The sequence below is a fragment of the Lathamus discolor genome, chromosome Z, assembly GCF_037157495.1.
Source record: "Lathamus discolor isolate bLatDis1 chromosome Z, bLatDis1.hap1, whole genome shotgun sequence".
In the NCBI taxonomy this organism is placed as follows: Eukaryota; Metazoa; Chordata; class Aves; order Psittaciformes; family Psittacidae; genus Lathamus; species Lathamus discolor.
This window is the reverse complement of record NC_088909.1, coordinates 39,866,899-39,888,989: the sequence shown is the minus strand read 5'-3', so window position 1 is coordinate 39,888,989 and position 22,091 is coordinate 39,866,899. Positions and strand designations below refer to the sequence as shown.

Genomic DNA, 22,091 nt, shown 5'->3' with positions numbered 1-22,091 from the left:
TCTTAAGATGGTCTCGAACCAGATCCTCTCCTACAGTGAGCCTCAGGTCTTCTTCTCTTCTCGCAGTCCCTGTGTCTGCCTTCTAAGAACTGGGTGGTGCAGTCAGAGCCTTTGCCACTGAAGACCCAGGCAAAGAAGTCATTCAGAACCTCAGCCTTCTCCAAAACCAGGGTAGCCAGTTCTCCTGACAGCTTCTGGAGAGGGTCCACGTTGTCCCTAGTCTGTCTTTTACTTGCAATGTACCTACAGAATCCCTTCCTATTATCTTTAACATCCCTAGCTATGTTTAACTCTAACTGGGCCTTAGCTTTCCTAACTTGGTCCGTAGTTTCCCAGACAACATCCCTGTATTCTTCCCAGGCCACCTGTCCTTGCTTCCACTTTTTATAAGCCTCTTTTTTCATTTGAATTTTCCTCAGCAGCCCCTTATCCATTCAAGGAGGTCTCCTGGCCCTCCTGCTGCACTTCCTTCGACTTGGGATGCAACACTCCTGAGTTTGTAGCAGGTGATCCTTGAACATCAACCAACAGTCTTGGGCCCCCTTGCCCTCTAGGGCTATATCCCATGGAACCTTACTAAGCAGGCTCCTGAAGAGGCCAAAGTCTGCTCTCTTGAAGTCCAGGGCAGTGAGCTTGCTGCACGCTCTTCTCACTGTCCTGAGGATCTTGAATTCAACCATCTCATGATCGCTATAAACAAGGCTGCCCTGGAGTGTCACATTTCCAACGAGCCCTTCCCTGTTGGTGAGCACGACTTCAAGCATGGCATCTCTCCTTGTCGGCTCCTCTACTACTTGCAGAAGGAAGTTGTCTTCCACACAATTGACGAACCTCCTGGATTGCTTCTGCTGGGCCGTACCGTCCCTCCAACAGAAATCAGGGTGGCTGAAGTCCTCCATGAGGACAAGGGCCCGCGAGTGTGAGGCTGTTTCTGTCTATAGACCGCTTCATCCACAGAGTCCTCTTGATCAAGCGGTCTATAACAGATCCCCACAGTAATGTCTCCCATAGCTGTTCTCCCTCTGACCCTGACCCACAAAATCTCTGTTGAATGCTCACCTGCCCCAGACAGAGTTCCATACTCTCCAGCCTATCATTAACATAAATAGCAACTTCCCCTTCCTGTCTGCCAGGTCTGTCTTTTCTAAAGAGCCTGTAACCTCCAACACTTCAGTCACAGGAGCTATACCACCATGTTTCTGTGATACCTATTATATCATACCCTTGCAGATGTGCACACATCTCTAATTCTTCTTGTTTGTTTCCCATACTACAGGCATTTGTATAGAGGCATCTGAGCTGAGCTCCAAATGAAGCCAGATCATTGGCTGGTGCAGCTGAAATACCTCCACACAACGCTGAGCATTTATTATAGGTGCTGGCAACTGACTGGGAGTGCTGAGATGGAATGATGCCCCCCTCTCCCAACACATCTAGTTTAAAGCTTTCTTGACCAGTCTGGCAAGCCTCCTACCAAAACTGCTCTTCCCCTTCCTCTTCAGACCAGCTCCACCAGCCCCCACTAGACCCAGCCTCCCAAACTGAGTCCCAAACTCTTAACTATGGCACCACCCTTCTAACCATTCATTAACCTGCCAAACCTGCCTAGCCTTTTTAAGGTCCTCCCCTATATCCTGAAGAATTGACGAAAAGACAGTCTGAGCTCCAGAGCCCCTAACCACCTCTCTCAGGGCTCTGTAGTCCTTCTTTACGTTCTCCAGGCTACTGTTGTCTGTATCAGTAGCAGTCACATGGATAACTAGAAGTGGGTAATAGTAATTGAGATTTGTTAGACCAGGCAGCCTTTCAGCAACACCCCTCATCCAAGCCCCTGGTAGCAACACAACTTCCTTAAGACTGGGTTAGGCTGACAGATGGGTGCCTCTGTGCCTTTCAAAGTAGAGTCCCCTACTACTATCACCCGCCACTTTTTCCTGGCAGCACCAGTAGTGATCTTCTTTACCGGTGCATCAGCCGGTTGTTCATGTTGCAAGGGTGCTTCCTCATTAGCCCCCTGCAGAACAGTGAAGCAGTTCTGGGTGGGGACATCAGATTTAGAGGAAGCCCCTTGCTTTTAATTGTCCTCTTCCTCCTTTTTTTATTGTTTTGTTGGTTTGTTTTTTTTTTTTTGTTACTAGTTCCCATCTTCCCGGGTTAATGCCCTCCTTTTCTGCATGACCTACGATGGATGCTTGAGGCCCCTGCACAATTTGGGCCTGGAGCAAGCAGTGCTGCTTGCTCTCAGCTTCCCTGACATCTTTCATCCCATTGACAGCGTCCTGCAGCTCAGCCCCTGCTGCAGGAGGACCTCCGCCAGGGAGCACCAAGGGCAGCCCTGCCCATTGTGCACCCTCCCCTCACCAGACCAGTGCAGGCACTCTCTACGCTCCGAGCTCTGCACTGCACCCTTCCCTCCCACTGGCTCTGTCTGGTGTGGACACTACCACCACCGCGGCAGTCAGATCAGAGCTCCCAGACAGGACCCTGGTCTTGAGACGAGTGCTTACCATCCCGCTCACTTGCCCATGTGAACTGCTGTGCCATGCCATGCCCTACTCCTGATCAGTCGTGCTCCCTGGGTTGGGTTTTTAACCACTCAAGGATGGTGCTGCTCCTCCTGGCTCCGCCCCATGTGAGTCCCTGCTCGTGTCAGCTGAGCTGCTCTCGCTGCTCCGAGCTGAGGCTCCTGGACGCTGATCTCCCCCAGCTCCGGTGTTGAAGGCATCCTCTCTAGAGCTACTCACCTCAGCCACTGACCCAAAACACCTTACTTGTCTCATGGAGGTTGTGCACACTGTATCGTTTGGTCTAACAGTATGTCTTTTTGGCTGTGCCCATAGCTTTGATCCTCTGCAAGTCCCTACAGAAATGTGTAAGAACTAACTGCCCTTAAAGGCTTACTCTGCAGTTATTTAAAACCATTATAAGCTCATCAGGAAGGATCAGGGGAAGGAAGGTAGATGCTGGAACACAGGTACCCAAAATGGCTCAATGCAGGTTAACTGTCCCTTCTCCTTTGAAAGATTCTTAGTAGCTTGCACAGAATCTTTCAAAAATTTAGCAAAAGGACAAAGATTTTAATATGAAAAGGCAAAGACATTGTTATTCTATGGAGCTGATGTTTGGCTGGTATCCCAAACAAACTGGTAAATGTATGCAAAGACACATGTAAATGTTTCACTAACCAGATAACCCCAGTTATTTAAGCTGCAGTTTTTCATAACTGAGGAAACCTCAAACTACTTTCCAAAGATGTGTTTTGGTTTGAAGCAGCAGCACCATTCTGAAATTAAACTTATGACTAACCCCACTTAACCAGGCACTGTGCTAGTTTGCAGAGTGCATGCGCTAGTTTTCTTTTAGAAATAAGTAACCAAGAAGCTTCCCTGGAGGTATGCACCAGATATGCTCTAACCATTCACATCTCCGCTACAGTCTGAACAGATGACTAATCCTTTGGATGGATGGTTTTTAAAGTCTGCTCTTCTGACAGAAAAATAGACCTTCTCTGACCAGTAACTGGACTAGAAGACTTCCAGAGATACATTTTAGAGAGTAAATTTATGGCTCTCTCAGAAATACCAGAACTTCATATAGTGCGAGCACCATGGCACTGATTTGATCTTCTCCTGTTGTTTCAAATTATTTGCTAATTTAAGCATAAATTTCTGTGTCCAATAATTCTTACTTACCAGCTTCATATTCTAATTAAATACAATACAATTTACCCTGGCTAATAAAGTAGTATAGAACTCTCTGAAGGTTTCTTCTTGCAAAGGTAGATTAACCCGTGCAATGCTCGTTGTCAAAGCGAGACTGCTGCAGAACTCAAGTACACTTCTTTCAAGTTAGCTCAGATACTTAAACACCACACTGATAAATGCAGTTAACATGCTGCCTGTGTTGTACATGATGAGAAACTAGAAAATCATAGTGACATGTACAACCTGAAAAAAACACTGTCAATCATTAAGTGGTGGAAATCAGCTTTAAACTTGGTATTATCATCCTCTCACAGTGGTTAATAAAGTCCACTATAAAACAGAATTCATTCCAATTTATCCGAGTATTCCTTAACAGCTCAGGATACATCCTGTCATCTATAGCTTTGTGATGATTTTAACATATACTCAATGCTGTTATTATGATTCTAATGCCTTAGTATGAAGATTGACTTCTTATTTTGTCCTAAAAAATTATAGGAAAAAAAGCAGGGAGAAAATGCTAAGAACTGATAGAGAACTAAAGAGTTATTTGCAAGACTAATGCAAAAAAAGGCAAACTAAGATCTGTGCAAGTACAGAAATATCTCCTTCCAGCAAAATGGTCTCAGCTTTCGCAGAATCAGAATGAAATGAAAAGGTTTACATGTCTGAACATTTCCACTTAAATCTTATTTCCTACAAAACCTGTATTCATAAAGATGTTTTCTCTTTCTACCCATTCATCTGAAATAATGTGTCAGCCTTTCTCCAGATTCAGTGGATTTTGCTAAGAAGCAGAAGTCTTCCTAAATAACAATTTTATAAAAGCTTCTCACTAAGAAAAAACAACAAAAATAGAATGAAAGAACAGTACACACTACCCCAACAACAGTGCAACAGTACCCCAGTCATGTGTTGAAGTGTGAGTGGGAAAGCAGACACTACAGGTATTCGTGTGAAGAGTAGAATCATATAGTTTGGGTTGGAAAAGCTCCCCAAAGGTCATCCAGTCAAACCCCCTACAATGAGCAAGGACATCTTTGACTAGCTCAGGCTGCCCACAATCACATCTAGCCTGGCCTTGAATGTCTCCAGGGATTGAGCAGCCACCACCTCTCTGGGCAACCTGTTGTGAAAGATGAAGTCTTTACAATGAGAATATTCAAGAAAGTTGACAAGATTCCCTTGCAAGCTATGCTTCCTTAGTTCTACTGGTCATGGAATAATGCCTTCACTGAGTTACTGCTGCTGCAAAAGAAATATTTAAATCTTAATTAGCCAGAAAAATTCAGACAATGAATTTTACCACATCCGTTCCATGTCTTCTTTCCAGCAGAAGTCGGAAAGCATTAGCTGTAATCTTGTTATCTTGGACACCTTGTCCAAGGCCACGGTTGTCATCCTGCATAAGTCGACGATCCATGATCACTTCTAACTGACCTGAAAGAGCAATACAAGGATTATACTGGTAAATAGAACACGTAAAGCATATATTAAATATAAGAAAAAATACCCTAAAATATAACTTAAATAATCACATATTTTTTGTCTTGCATATGGAACAGTAATAGCAGATCAATACTGTTAGGACTGATTATGAAAACAGTTAATACCTTTGGGCTTTGGCTGTTAAGATTCTTCAAAAAAGTCTTCACAAGCCTTTCAGCAGAAGGTCCTGCAAATTTTTATTTAGAGTCTAAAGAGTAGTTTTACACAAAAAGTTACTACTATTAACTAGTATCTGTAACAAGAATATTTGGCACATAAAGCATCAAAGAGAAGAATCAGCCCAAGTAGCTGCAGCTGTATGGATCTTCTGTAGAGGAACTATCATCATCTTATACTCAATTAAAAAACGCACCTCCCAGATGCATTTTTTTCCTTTTTTGTTTTTGTTTCACAGTTGGAGGCAGAAGGAATCGCAGACCATTAGAACCATGGAACATCAGGTTGAAAGGGATCTTAAGGATCATATGGTCCAACCTTTCTTGGCAAAGCATGACCTAGATGTGCCAGCATCCTGTCCAGCTGAATCTTAAAACTGTCCATTCTTGGGGAATCCACCATTTCCTTGGGGAGATTATTCCAATGGCTGATTGTTCTCACTGTAAAAAATTTGCCTTGTGTAAAGTTGGAACCTCCCCACAGGTAACTTGTGCCCATTACCCCTTGTCTATTCCATGTGATTTGTTGTAAAAAGAGAGTCTCCATTTTCTTTGTAGCCACCCTTTAAATACTGGGACATGGTGACAAGGTCTCCCTTGAGACTTCTTTCCTCCAGGCTCAACAAACCCAGTTCTCTCAGCCTTTCCTCGTACAGCATCCCAGTCTTCTAACTGTTTGTGGCCCTTCTCCAGGCCCTTTCCAGACTGTCCACGTCTTTCTTGTATAGCGGGGACCAAAACTGAGCACAGTAGTCCAGGTGTGGCCTGTCAAGTGCTGAGTAGAGTGGGATAATGACAGCTTTGTCCCTGCTGGTGAGACCTTGTTGATGTAACCCAGCACCCTGTTGGCTTGCTTTGCCACTGCTGCACACTGATCACTCCTATTGTGCTGGCTGTCTACCAGCCTGCCCAGGTCCCTTTCTACAGAGCTCCACCCCAGCCAGGTAGCCTTGCTGCACTCTTAGATTGGGTTTGCCCAGGTGCATAACCTTGTCCTTGTTGAACTTCAGAAGGTTCTTGTTAGCCCACTCTTCCTATCCAGGTCATCCTGCAGGGTGGTTCTCCCTTCCAAAGTGTCCACTTCCCCACTCACTTTGGTATCAGTGGCAAACTTGGCCATGGTATATTTGATCCCACCATCCAGAACACTCATGAAGACACTGAACAGCATTGAGCCCAATATTGATCAGTGGTGGACCACACTGGTGACAGGTCACCAGCTGGAAAAGTTCACCACCACCCTCAGTGTGCAGCCAGTCGCCAGCACTGACCACTTGTCTAGAGCTTCTCTAGGAGGAGGCTGTGAGAAAGTGTACCAAAAGCCTTGAAGAAATCCAGGTAGACAATATCCACCACTCACCCCTGTCCTGGGTTTAGCAGTAGCAGTCATTTTTTTCTCCTTCTTAGTAGCTGGTGCAGTGCTGTGTTTTTGACTTTTGTCCTGGGAACAGCACTGATATCACCAATGTTTTCAGTTACTGCTCAAACGTTTAGTCTGACCAAGGACTTTGTGAGTCTCATGCTCTGCCAGGGAGAAGGGGAAGCTGGGAGGAAGCAGAGACAGGACACCTGACCCAAACTAGCCAAAGAGGTATTCCATACCACACACATCATGCCCGGGAGGTAACTGGGAGTTACCCAGAAGGGCACTCTCTTCTCAGTCAGGCTCATTTCGGCGGGTGGTATATTCTCTTCCCCTGTTATTTCTCTTATCATTATTATTATTGATGGTAGCAGCAGTGATTTGTGTTATACCTTAGTTACTGGGCTGTTCTTATCTCAACCTGTGGGAGTTACATTCTTTCAATTCTCCTCCCCATCCCTCTGGGAGCGCGGCAGGGTAGGGGGGGAAGGAAAGAAAAAGGGGGCAGAGTAGAAACTGTGTGGCTGAGTGGGTTTAAACCACGACAGCCCCACATCAACCAAGCAGGTTACTTTGTCCTAGAAGGCAATCAGCTTTGTCAAGCGTGATTTGCCTGCAGTGAACCTGTGCTGCCTTTTCTCAGTCCTGTGCTTCATTTGACTTGTAGTAGCCCCTAGGTAGATTCACTCCATAATTTCCCCAAGGACTGTTGCAAGACTGATGGGCCTATAATTTCCTGGATCATCCTCTGAGTCCTTCTTGCAGATGGGGGCAACATCTGCTTTCTTACAGCCTTCTGTTATGTCCCCCAATCTCCATGACTTCCCAAAGATTACAGAGAGCAGCCTCACAAGGATGTCAGCCAGCTCTCTTAACACCCTCAGGTGGATATTGTGGACACAGGAAAACCATGCAGGCAATACAGTATAAATGCTTACAATCACTCCTTCTCACATGAGTATTTTCACTTGTGGAAGTATGAAAGTGCTTTGCATGAGGTGAACACCAAGTATGAAGTTCTGAGTTTATAATGAACTGTAGAATTGCCAATCAGAATAGCTCTTTAAGCCCGACATTACATCATATCATTCACAACAGCCCTGCGTATGACTTGGTCAATGAGAAACTTAACATGAGCCAGCAGTGTGTGCTCTCAGCCGAGAAAGCCAACTGTATCCTGGGCTGCAGCAAAATGAGTGTGACCAGCAGGTCAAAGGAGGTGGTCCTGCCCCTCTACTCTGCTCTCGTGAGACCTTACTTGGAGTATTGTGTGCAGTTCTGGTGTCCTCAACATAAAAAGGGTATGGAACTGTTGGAACAAGTCCAGAGGAGGGCCACAAGGATGATCAGGGGTCTAAAGCACCTCCCGTATGAAGGCAGGCTGAGAAAGTTGGGGCTGTTCAGGCTGGAGAAGAAAAGGCTGCATGGAGACCTCATAGCTGCCTTCCAGTATCTAAAGGGGGCCTATAAGGATGCTGGGGAGGGGCTCTTCATTAGGGACTATAGTGATAGCACAAGGGGTAACAGGTTAAAACAGTGGAAGTTTAGATTGGGTATAAGGAGGAGGCTCTTTACTGTAGGGGTGGTGAGGCACTGGAATGGGCTGCCCAAGGAAGTTGTGACTGCTCCATCCCTTGCGGTGTTCAAGGGCAGGTTGGACAGAGCCTTGGGTGACATGGTTTAGTGTGAGGTGTCCCTGCCCATGGCAGAGGTGCTGGAACTAGATGATCTTAAGGTCCTTTCTAACCCTAACCATTCTATGATTCTATAAATAGCCATTTAGATAGATACAAATGACATCTGTATCTTTTCCAGAAGAAAATAAGCTCAGGGCATGTAATTAATGCTGTTATGGTTTTTGCACACTGAATCATCAAACAAGTGTACTGGTTTCCTAAATAAAACTATCAGACTGAAGTACTTGTTTCCTAAATAAGAAATGCACAATTTAAACTACCAGATAAGGCTGCTTAGTAAGCTGGTCTCTTTCATACTTCATTGTTCTACAAATACTTACCCAATTTTCCTAAATACTTGTTCTTCCCCTCCCTCAAGTAAAACCAGATTTTGTGTATCCAGGATAAACGTCAGCTAGAAATTATTAAGAAACAAAACAGCATTCTGAGCTGTATACAGTATAAGGCTAGGATTCTGCCTCAAATTGATGGTCTTTGTGGACTGCTGTATGAATATGGGTTGACAGACAGGTATGATAAATCCAAAACCACAGTAAGAAGTACTCACCTATGACAACATTTTGTCAAAGTCTTCAAATAGAACTTAGAAGATTTAAATAAAAAGCTATTTAACTGCATTTCCAACATTCTTTAATAAGCTAGGATAATGAAGACTGACAAAACTTTGTGATTTCTTAAGGGGATTGTGAACAGCAAATATAAACTAATCAGTGCTGCTAAAGTCAAACACACCCTCCCCCCCCCAAAAAAAAAAAATTCAACAGAAGGCCAAACAAAAAGATTGTTTTAAATAAATTTCTGGTTTAAAAATTGTGTAATTTATTGCATTAGGGTTCAGGATGTAAGTAATGCCTTCTACCCCATTAATTATCAATCAGACTGCAGGAAAGTCCAACTCTAAATGACAGCGGTGAATCCCATCTATCTGGAGGTCTTCCCTGGGGCATGGAGGATAATCCATTAAATAGGAAATTAGAGCAGAAGTGGATGGAACTTACAAGGCAGAGATTGTTCAGCATCTAACACTAAAAAATGATTACACATCCAATCCCATAAACAGGAAGAGAGAAAGTAGGAAGCAGAAATAATTTGTGGCATATGTACTTTACAGTGTTGATCAAGTCTCTCAGAAACTGATGTTGAGGACTGATGACAAAGTGACAAATCCCACTCCATACTGCTGAGATCATCTGATAGCTTGAGAGTCAAGTAAGTGCTCCATAGTAAGGAATCTGTCTCTAATCCAAGAATGAGATAAGAAACAACCATCTGTTCATAGAAATCTCAGATGATGGGTAATGCATTGAGTTAGACGGCCTTGGACACAGAGACACACAGTTACTAAAGGCACTTGGCTAAACTGCAGTGTTTTTTAATTTTATTCCAGGATCCCTTTGAGATACTGAAGGGCCCTCAAAAGAAGTGTCATGAAGCATACGACTTTCAGTAGCCACAGAGCCTTCAGCTTCATTTCTATTCTCCTTTAAGGAGTCCAACATTCCCACAGAACAAATGTAGTAAACAGAGTCGTTTCATAAAATATTACTAATGATAACAAATCAGATTAATACATTCTTTTTTTTTTTTTTTTTTTAGTGGAGGAAGAGTAAACAGTTGATGCTGCTAAGTAACTGTTAACCTTGCATGATTAAGTTTGCCAAAGAGTGACATAATTAAGAAATTCATGTCATGACCAAGTATGGGACACATCTTTTGCTTTTTTATTTAACTGGAGTAAGGAAAAAGCCTCTAATGTCCTCTGAGTTGAAATGAATGCTCACACAAAGCGACCTTAAGATCATCTAGTTCCAATCCCCCTGCCATGGGCAGGGACACCTCACACTAAACCATGTCACCAAAAGCTCTGTCCAGCCTGGCCTTCAACACTGCCAGGGATGGAGCATTTATCACTTCTTTGGGCAATCTGCACCAGTGCCTCACCACCCTCACAGTAAAGAACTTCTTCCTTATATCTCATCTGAACTTCCCCTATTTAAGTTTGAAACCATTATCCCTTGTCCTATTGCTAGAGTCCCTCTCCAGCACTCTTACAGGCCCCCTTCAGATACTGGAAGGCTGTTATGAGGTCTCCACGCAGCCTCCTCTTCTCCAGGCTGAACAGCCCCAACTTTCTCAGCCTGTCTTCATACAGGAGGTGCTCGAGCTCCCTTACTATTCTCGTGGACCTCCCCTGGACTTGCTCCAACAGCTCCATGTCCTTCTTATGCTGAGGACATCAGAACTGCACACAGTACTCGAAGTGTAGTCTCATGAAAGCAGAGTAAAGGGAGAGGATCAGCTCCTTCGACCTGGTGGTCACGCTTCTTTGGATCCAGCCCAGGACAGTGGGCTGTGAACGCACACCAGATGTTGCATTATTCTGTGATGCAGAGGCTAGGATTGTTAATGGACACCATCACAAGGTAACAGAGTGTCTGCACACTAATTTAGTTTCCAGTACCCAGCAAGAGACTACAAATATTTGGTGGTGTCAAGCTCATTCACAAGATCAGGCTAAAGGAAATGTGATTTCTCCTAGTGGAAGGCATGGAAAAAAATGTGGTTTGGGTCTTGCATAAGGTGGTGTCGGAACAAAAGCCTGATATTTCCAACATGCATTCATGAAAGCCCTGGCCTACAGGCCAGCATTAACTCTTTGCCTTAAAATGAATTAGGCTTGCTAAATACTTCCATTAATCTAGTGCATTAGTCACCTTTCGTCAGAATAAACACTAATATGACATTTTTCTGTAAAGAAACTGGGAAGTACATTTTGGTATAGTTTCTGATACACTTTTTTCCTTCAAAGTATTCGTTTCATTGTTTTTCAAAACCATATAAATATAAACTCACAATATATTACAGCAAGGAATTATACATCTTAAATTATGCATTGCATACCTTATTTTCCCACTACTAGCTTTATTTGAATGCCCCTTCATACTGGTAGCAGTATAGACTGAACAATTGACTACTCTTTCCATCCCTCCAGGTCATTCGTGATGGCTTTCTCTGCCTTGAGGGACAAGACTGTGTCCTTTTGGAATTCTTAATATGAGTTAATTTTACTTGTCAACATATTCATCGACTCTCTCAAAGTACTCCATTAAATTTGCAAAGCATGGTTTTGCTTCAGAAGAAGCATGTTGATTAGTAGCCAGGGTAATTTTTATCCTTTATTTCCCTAATTTTAGTCTTAGAAAAGCTGCTATTGTTTTCCTCTATAGGGATGTTAGGCTATACTGCATATACCTTTAGACTAGTGCTTTATACCTTAAAGCAAACAAGCAAACCAAAACAGATGATCAGCATCACATTATCCATCTTAAGCCCTGGGCTACCACAGCAGTACAAAACAGAACAAAGCACTTAGTTTCACTGTTTCATCCTTGAGTTCCATCAGAGTTCTTAAGTGAAAAATACCTGGCTCTGAAAATTTATTGCCCGTTTTGTCTTTTTTGTAATTTCTTTCCTCTGTTTCTAGTTTGAGACAGATCTTCCATTGAAAATGACAGGACTTCATGCGGGAACAACCTCTACATCCTCCTTTACTGACATATTCTAAAACTTCTCAGGGTTGGAGAAACTTATTTCCTCAAATGCTAGTATGTATGGTAATCTCTGAATGAATTCTTTCAGACAATCATGAAGGATAGGCTTTTATAATATCTATCATCTTATACTTACCATTTTTCAAGCTTGCAACACCTAGAGACTGAGCTGAATGAAGTGTCAAACGAACACCAGCATCTTGGATATAAGCCATTGTAGTCATAGGATAGATATTTGCTTGAAGAGGTAACTTGCTCATCGTCAATCTGGGCTGGATCTGAAGTATGAACATGAACTTAAATAAAACACATTCTTTTTATGCATTTAAATTTCTAAGACCTTTTCAGACATTTAACCCATCTGCTTTAGAAGCAAAACCAGCACCAAAGCACTCAAGTATATTATTTAGCTTTTTAGAGATTTGTGGCTTAAATTACCACTTTGGAAATGATAACTTCAATGTACTTTTAGATTCACGAAGAGAACCTAGAAAAAAGGAATAATCACAGTTAAAGAATGAGAGAATTTTTTTTCTCCTCTAGAGACCAAGCAGTGAATAGATTGAAGGTAGAAGAAAATAAATTGTTGGTTTGTAAAAGCAGTAGTGGAATTCTTGAATAGTACATGATAAATGAATAGTAGTATTAAAATTATTTTCAAGTTTAAATATTCACTTTTCTGTCTCCAGCAAAATGCAGTACTACACACCACGTGGAAAAAAGTACTCTCTTACCCAACAGGTACGATTTTCTATCTATTTGCAAAACTATTTTTAGCAAGAAAAGAAGGTAAGTAAAAGAAAATTTTCTTTCTTTTGTATGTGCTGAAGAGTCCAAGACAAGAAAATAGTCACACTAAATTTCACATGACACATTACAAATAGGAGAAGTTATTACACTTCAAAATACATCACTTATTTCCAACACAGCAGCATCAGTTGTTCACTAGGTCTGAGTTGCTGGACCTTATGCATATCTGGTGTTGTGCTATCTGAAGGGCTCTAATTAAATAGACAAAGCAGAGGGGAAAGAAGGCATGCAGATATACAAGCAACTACATGGTAGCTTGTCATAACTTGCTGTTTACAACTCTAATGTTAAAAAGGATATAAAGGAATATTTAACAAAATTCCTGAAAGAAAACACTGCTACTTTATCTTGTCCAAATCAAATTTTATAATGCACACATTTTTAAAGCTTTCCTTTAAAATGATTAATGCAATTTAATGTTAGACTAAATTTGACTCAAACTCTTTACGATCAGAAGTATTAAGACAGCCAAAACCTGACACCCTAAGACTTTTATAGTTAATAGACTATAATTACCTGATATCCATTAAGATCAGTATAGAATTTATTTTCACTGTTTATGTCAGATGAAATTCTCATTGCAAGCTCACGATTGTATTCTCCTCTAATATCCACAATATTGGAAACTTCAACAGACTGGCCTTCCAAACCTACATAAAAAAGACGCATTTAAAACCTCTCAATTTTAAAAAGTGATTGCCAGATATATAATGACTGCACTCCCAGAACACAGTGGCGTGGTTTTCCCCTGCTAGTTTTTCTTTTCTATTGTATCTAACCAAATACTTGAAGCTGGTTCGGTTATGCACAACAGGACTTCTAATTCAGTACTCATGGAACAGATTTTGAAACCTTCATCTAAGTAGAACAGAAGCAATTAATGAAAATAGCCAATGTGGGTTCCAGAAAATCAGTAAGAAAGAGCACATAACTATTAAGTTCTATCTTCAGCACTTAATACACTGGAGCAAGACCTAGTCATTTACTGCTCTTCCTGACTGTCGTGGCTGTCACTGCACAGTGATGACTCTCTCTGTAACCCTAAATTCTTTCTTCATTTCTGTCTTTTTTCTGATCTGTCCTGTTGCTATCTCTTGTTTATACTAAACTCCTTTTTATAATAATTGTCTTTTTGTAATAAACAAACTGACGGATTATGGTACTTGACCTTGTTTGGTCTTAATTTCACTCTTGGGATCATGAATGAAATAGGTCTGACACTGGGATTTTCTCCAGTTGGACACTGACAAATACTGAAAGTGTATGCTTGCTTCAGCTTTTATATTATTATTTAGTATGTAAAATGTAGTCAGAGTTGTGATTTTGTCACCCAACTATGTTTAAAATCTGAATGTCAACTGCAGCAGTGCCAGCAATTGTTAAAATGTTAACGTTTACCAATGGCTATTATAACACAGTGCTAAATGAAAAACATTCAATTCAGGTAACTGCTTCTACTTTCCAAGACCTTATCTGGAAAACATGGATCTATATGTTTCACTTCTGATGCTCTTAATCATAGATTTTCAAACTATTTTAAGGTAGCACTATTAAAGCACAAATACATTGATCAAGGGTATAATATTTTAGTTCCTAATTTTAAAATGATTAAACCATGACTTACTTTCAGCTCTCTTTTCTACTACATAATTAAAAAAAAAATTTCAATTATGAAGATAATATAACATACGAAGCTTCTGATGAAAATATTAATCATTCTGATATCAAAATCAAGATGCCAATAGAAGCAGAAAAGGTTAAGAATCATTTATTGGTAAATTACTGTACAGAGCTCTCAAGCCAGAGTATTTTCTGCTCAAAATCAACAGGATTCTAAAGCAAAAACTGCAAAATCAGTGTTTTACCAAAACTGTTGAAGAAGCCATAAGACTTACAAGTACTGTCCTGTGAAGAAGTGGCTAACAAGAGAAAGGTCATGTTCCCATCAACGAGCTGAAATAGAACATTTGTTTAGAGAACGGTGCAGACTTACTAGCACCACATAATGAGGAACTGAAGGACACCGGCAAACAGCAACATGCTGTGGCCAGTCACAGCCAAGGACACTAAGCGATAAGTGCATGAGAGAGAGGATGGTGGGGGGGTGCACAGTGTAGCTGCAAAAGTGTAGAGCTTACGCAATGCCTTTTGTGCCAGAACCAATCAAGTGCCTGGTATTTGCATATTCACTGTTATATAAACCGAAGGTAGAAGCCCAATAAATGAATCCTGCTTATTGATCACAATGGTCGTGATGATTCCTCCCTGCTGCAACAAATTGGTGCCCGAACTAGGGACCCTCTTGCTGTTGCTTGATTGAGCAGAGAAGACAGCTGGAATAGGAGGGGAGCGGACCGATTGGAACAGGAACCCAGGTACCTTTAAAGGCTGGGAAGACAGCAGGGATCGGGAAAGCTCCGAAGAATGCAGCCTTCGGAAGGCAAAGAACGCTTCGCTGCTGGCAGCGTAGGTTCCGAAAGCCTGAGCAAGATTTTACTTGGCTCGCCGCCCGTATTTTGTCTGCCTCCTGGTGAGCTGCACTGGCGCCAACGTCTCATGAGTTGAGAAAAAGTTGAGTAATAATTGAGTAATAATGGATAGAGAGGCAGCATATGATTTATTTAAGTGCTTCTTAGAGAAGCGGGGGGTGGATAAGGAATTGAACTTAACTAAGGGATTAAAGGCTCTGTTAGAATATGCAACAGAGTTAGGTTGTTTCCAAGATCCTAGCGATGTATTTGATCTACCCGAATGGAGAAAGTTTGGGGATGAGCTTTGGAATAGAGTGATTGATGATAACAAGCAAGCGAAAAAATGTGCTAAAGACTGGAGGACAGTTGTTAATTGCCTACATAAGTATGCAGCTGAGCAGAAGGTCGTGGCTGCAGCTCAGGAGAAACTTTTAGCCCTTTCTTCTCCAGCTCTTCCAGCCGGTTTGACTCACTATCAGGTTGGCAAGGATTACATTTCTGATCCGCCCGTAACATCGACAGTCAACCTTGATATAAAGATAGACCCTTCCGCACCCCCGGCAGAATCCTCGGAAGAGGGGTTAACTCCATCGGAGGAGGAGACCCTGGAAGAGGAAGCTGCTCATTATCAGAATAGTGGAGTATTTTCAGCTGCACAGCCGTCTTATTCAACTGATAAAGACCGTAAAGAACATGTAAAGAAAAAGGGGGGGCAAGATTGTTGTAAGGAAAAGGTAAAGTTGAAGAGTACGGATAGACAAATGCGAATCCAGGTGATAGATTGGAAATCTATTCAGAGAGAGGCTCTGTCAAACAACGATTTTGATTGTTTGCAAGTGTTGCAGGAAAAGATTCTCGCCTTTCCTGTTAAGTACCAGATTAACGCTCAAGGTCAGGAAGTAAATGCTGAAATGTCTCCCTTAAATTGGAAATTGCTATCTCAGTTAAGGCAAACTGTTTCTTCTACAGGCATTCAGTCTGAACCCACTAGGCAAATGTTGTCATATATTTGGGGAACAGATTTGCTGCTAATCGAGGATATTAAAAGTATTGTGAAATTAATCCTCACCCCTTCGCAGTTGTTGTTATGGAACATGTATTGGCAGGAAGCCTGTCAAGAGGCGGTTGCAGTTCAGCAAGGCCAGGGAGATCCCCTGATTGGGGTGCAATTACAACACCTGATGGGAATTGGGCAGTTCTCCACTAAGGAGGCTCAAGTCCAGCTAGGTCCAGAATTGTTAAAAGAATCTATGAGACTAGCCTTACGAGCTCTATCTCAGATTAAAGATACTAGTGCAGCTCCTGCCTACATGAAAGTGACACAGAAAAAGGACGAGCCCTTCAGTACCTTTGTGGATAGGGTAGCTGATGCTATGAGGAAGTCAGGTACTCCAGAATACACGCATGGTATTTTACTGCGTCAGTGTGCAATACAGAACTGTAATGATGCTGTAAGGGAGATACTTGTTCAGTTACCTGCAAATGCCACTGTAGAAGAGATGTTAGAATGTATGACATGGGTACCTATGGGGCATCAGACAATGTTGATTAAGGCGGTAAAAGCAGTGGGAGAGGCAATTCAAAAAAAAAAAAAAAAAAAAAAGTCAGTCACAACTATTAGCAGCCTTGGCACCTTTGCAAGCCACCAGTATGGTCAAGGATCCTCGATGTTTTAGATGTGGTCAAAATGGGCACATGAGAAAAGATTGCCACCACTCGGTTTGGTGCCCTAATTGTCAAATGGACAACCATTGTGCTGCTACCTGTCAACACAAACACAACCGGTCGCGAAACAGGCAGCGGAGCGCCAAGACCCGTCGCGTGATGATCCCAATCATGGGTCCTACAGCCCCTGCGCCTCAACGTGTGTACGCAGCAAGTCAAACTCCACTGCCTTGCAACCAGCCACCGCCGACAACCTCGGAATGGACTTGGCAACCACAGTAGACACTAGCTTGTAGTTTTTGTCATCAGTGTGACCCTACAATAGAATTGTATTGTGGTGGTTGTCAGTCTATAAGATATCTTCGTCAGAGTTGGCTGAAACAAAGACTTTTTGTATAGTCTGTCAAAATAACTTTTATGTAACCCGCTTATAGCACTTCGGAAATATTTAGCTGATTTTAGAAGTACAGATTTTGAATTACTCAAATTATTTGAAAATCGAGGTTCGCTTCATAGAGCTGCATATACATTTGCTTTACAAGCTGCTTCGCTGGTATAGGACTCATAATTATAGGGGGTTTGTTGCTTTGTTGTGCTTTGCAATGTTGTTCTGCTTGTTTACAACGACTCCTGATTCAGTCCTTATTCCTTCATAAAGAAAAAGGGGGAATTGTGGAGAAGTAGCTAACAGAGAAAGGTCATGTTCCCATCAACAAGCTGAAATAGAACATTTGTTTAGAGAATGGTGCAGACTTACTAGCACCACATAATGAGGAACTGAAGGACACCGGCAAACAGCAACATGCTGCGGCCAGTCACAGCCAAGGACACTAAGCGATAAGTGCATGGGAGAGAGGATGGTGGGGGGGTGCACGGTGTAGCTGCAAAAGTGTAGAGCTTACGCAATGCCTTTTGTGCCAGAACCAATCAAGTGCTTGGTATTTGCATATTCACTGTTATATAAACCGAAGGTAGAAGCCCAATAAACGAATCGTGCTTATTGATCACAATGGTCGTGTTGATTCCTCCCTGCTGCAACACTGTCCAACAGCTGGATTAGCCACACAATCAAGCTTTCCACTCTCTGGCAAGCAGGTAGGTTACAATAGGAGTATCACAACTTTACTTAAAAACAAAATGTATGTGTACACATACACATGTATTTTTCTCCATTGGTTTGTTACTGTACATATTTAGTAAAACTTCTTTTAATTGAAGTAATACTATATAAATAACTTCCATTACAAATCCCAGGAAATATACGTCAGCAAAACAATGATGTAAAATCATCTGTTTTTGAACTTTGAAAAAGTCCATTTCATAGAAAGAAATTAAAATAAAAACATACCATAAAAGTAAACAAAGAAAATATGTAAATAATTCTATGATTTTTCCTTGTAAAAGCTGAGAGCATGGTACAGGACTTCACCATAACAACTGAATAGGTAATGGTTTAAGTACCGAAACAGTATAATGTACTAAAAATTATCCAAAAAAGGGATTACAGAAATCCTAGATAGTGCACTCAAAATGAAAGTTCAGCTTTCGTTCAGGAATTGGCAAGCAGCTGATTTCCACTGACAACTCATTTTCTGTGAACTGTGAAATGGAAGTGTAATACTTCTGGCATGCACTTTACTAACTAATTAAAACACACAAAAAAACAAACCAAAAACCCCACCAAACAAAAACAAACGAAAAAACCCCAACAAACCAAAAACCAACCAACCAACAAAAACCAAAACAAACAAACAAACAAACAAACAAAACTACAAAGAAATCCATTTAAAACAAAAACAATCAACCTCACCCAAACAAAGAAAGAGACTTTTCAGGCTTTTTACTCCCCATCACTACAGTAAACATCCTCCTTATGCAAGAGTCCTCCCTGGTAAGAAGCTTAATTTACTGAAGCTCACATAGCAAAGTAAATTTTCACAGTTTGGCAACCCGATGATATTGACCTCAAGGTACTTTTTATTTAAGCCCATTCTACATACTAGTCACATAAAAAAAACACCCCAAATAGTTTTGCATATTTAGTATTGAGTATTTTCTCATGATCTTTAACAAGAAATTACTATGTAACATCTTGGTTTGTATTCATAAGGAATGTGATCTACAGCTTGATTTAGAACTATTGCATCAGGCGAGCTAGCAATTTAACTCTGATCAGTATATGGCATATAAGTAAACATACAAAGTACAAACTTCAAAGCATGCACTTGCATAATAAAAAACGAGGCATCTAAATAAAGAAATATTACTTCCAAAAAAACCCCCCAAAACCACCCATGAGTTTTGTGGCTACAAAGTAGGTATCACTGGCAATGCTATGCTTAAAACCCAAAAGGAACAAGGAAAAGAGCAAGGGAGACTTTCAAAGTACTTATAGCTCAATTATTTGTCTTTGAAGGTACTTAGAAAAATAATTAGATATGATAATTCAGATTTTTTAACCCACACAATTTTGACACTACAGTAAAGTTAATGGTAATATAAAGCTTGCTTAAGTTCCTTCAAGTGTTGAAAATACTAAGCCAATATTTCTGTATTTCAGAAAAATTTCATCCAAATAGATGAACAACTAAAAATACATGTTTCCTACTTCAATTACAGAACAATACCCTTCAGCATTTACGTCAATTTTCAGGAAAATCACTTCATATAATTGCACCATTATTTCTCCCTCTTTCATTCTTCACTGGCCAATTTAATCACCAAGTTTGGAAGGGTGCAGTTTCAAAAGTTATTGTTCTGTAATTTTCTTGGAAATAAGTTGTTGAACAGTATAGAAAGAAAAAAATGCAAGCCTTATTGAAGGAAAAGCAAGAAAAACAAAAATGAAGTTACACTCATTTGAGCTCATAAGTCTGTATGCCGGTGTTTAGTGCTGACTCTGTCACAAGATCTAAGCAGACATAAAGAGGAAGCTCATCAATAATTAAAGCATGCCTACAGTTGTGAAGTAAATCAGGCTTCACTATTAACGTCCTTAAGAAATAAACTTTACATGCTTTGTGACTTCAGAGAAGATATTGTTCTACCTCCATCAGTAAGTTTGAAGCTATAAAAGAAACTAAGTTTCTACCTCATCTCTGATTTATTTCTAAACTTTTCTTGCCGTTTTCACAATTTACAGCTATGTACAGAACTCAGATCACCTAGTAAAGTTCAGGGCTCCCTAGCACATAAAAGCCAAGACTGCAGTGATGAAAGGTAACTACTAAGACAGACAAAATATTACAATTCTTACCCTGGACTTTATACAGTCGCATGCTATGTGTCACATGGTTGAAAAAACATAGAACTTCTGAGAAAATACTTCCATGAGCAACTCTTATGGTAGGTGGGTCTGTAAAAATGTAAGGCTAGAAAAACAAAAAGGAAATAATAATTATGTAGAAAGCTTTGCATAAAAGTAGTGCCAACAAACTATAAATTATTTAAAAATACAACCTGAAATTCAGCAACTTCTCTTCAGAGCCTCACTTTTCCTTTAGCTAAAATTAGGATAACCCTCATTACATATCTTGCTGATATTTTATGAGGATTAATAGATAAAAGGCCTGCAGACAAAGAAAGTATTAATATTTGCAAACATCTGGATTGCTCTTTCTGCTAGCAAAATCATACTTGCTAACCAGTAATCAAATACTGTAGTTTCATATCCTGTGGCAGATGTTTTAACTGTGTGCTTAGTTTGCTCACAGCCTAGTGCATCAGTGTGCACACTGCATGAGGAAAGATTCCTCCATACTGTCGTATGGATCAGTTTGCATATCCTTTTCAACGTAAAAGAGAAAGTTTTTTCTTCATCAAAAGCAACTACAGTTGCCATGGGAGCCCCCCTGGAATGGAAGGTAGTGTTGGAAGCCATTAAGCTACCTCAAAAGGAATACTGGCTTCTTACTGATGTCTCTCAAAGACTAGCAGAAATTCCACCTATCCATAACCAAACCAAAGAGACATAGAATATTATTTTCTCATGTAGTTATGGTATTTTGTGACTGCCATATAAGCAAACAGTAACATTTTTTTGAAACAGTTGATCCCAAATGGAACTGCATACACTATATAGAAATACAAGGATATCTACAAAGGTAAAAATGGGTTAAATATTAAGTATGGACGAAGCCAAAACTGAAAATACAGAAAATACAACACATGCTATTACTACTGTAGGGTAACAACAACAAATAAGGACTTCACTGAAACCAACCCCCAACAAAATACTCAAAAAACAAGTCATTTGGAATGATATAAGCAGAAATCTTTTAGAGGCTGGCTGTCTTCCTGCTGTATGTACTAATATTGAAGCAGGACAGAGCATGCTCTTTCTTCATCAGCAAGAAAATCAAAGATGAAACGTATCTTGAGGAAGAGAGGAAATAAAGACTACACACACACACACAGACAAAAGTCAGAGAAGAACAAGTACAGGTCCATATCATTGTATCTTCTTCTTCAACAATGTAACTGTATGCATATACATGCAGAAGATTTCAAGAAATATCATGAAAAAAAGAAGAAATTGAAAGTGACTTTCAAAGACTGTAAGTTTGCTTTTCTACTCACATATTTACTCCTACAGCTTCAGACAGAACCCTGTTAAATAAAAGTTTTGCCCAAGATCCAAGAGGGAACTCTGCAGCTATCAACTACAGGAATACTTTATTAATTACTTTATTAAGACTTTTATTAATACTTTGCACAGGAGTTTGGAAGAGGAATCACAGTTATTAACACTTCGGTAAGATGGGTTGTTTCAGGAAGAGAGGGATTTTTCTACTTAAGATTTTACAGCAATGTTTTATCCAGTTAATTTCACTGGAACTATCCAGGACCAAACCAGCAAAATGAAGAGATGCTGGATGTGTGACAAAGGAATGCAAAATGCTGTGCAGTTATTCAAAAAAAAAAAAAAAAAAAAAAGTTACCTGGATTACAGTTCTACAACAACAACAAATAATAATGAAGGAACCCCATTCCATTAAACTTATTAGTATAAAACATGATGGTGACATTGACAACAACTACCAAAATACATTGTTCCCATAAAAGTAGACAGCAGAAGTGAGATACATTTAACAGCTCTCAGATTCTGGGATATTGCCACAAACGCTAAGTTCACACACCAGAGCCTCCAAGCAGCTCATATAGCCA

General features: G+C 40.7%; 1 protein-coding gene across 8 annotated transcripts in view; it reads right to left on the bottom strand.

Annotated features, from left to right (window-relative positions):
* Nucleotides 1-22,091, bottom strand: part of MAN2A1 (mannosidase alpha class 2A member 1) — a 147,869-nt gene that overhangs the window by 53,526 nt on the left and 72,252 nt on the right. For all 8 annotated transcript variants that reach the window (XM_065661427.1, XM_065661429.1, XM_065661428.1 and 5 more), the window contains exons 16-19: nt 20,182-20,296; nt 13,306-13,439; nt 12,116-12,257; nt 5,011-5,144 (exon numbers count right to left, since the gene is read on the bottom strand). In XM_065661427.1, the coding sequence (XP_065517499.1) occupies nt 5,011-5,144; nt 12,116-12,257; nt 13,306-13,439; nt 20,182-20,296 (525 nt within the window). The remainder of the gene's footprint in view (nt 1-5,010; nt 5,145-12,115; nt 12,258-13,305; nt 13,440-20,181; nt 20,297-22,091) is intronic.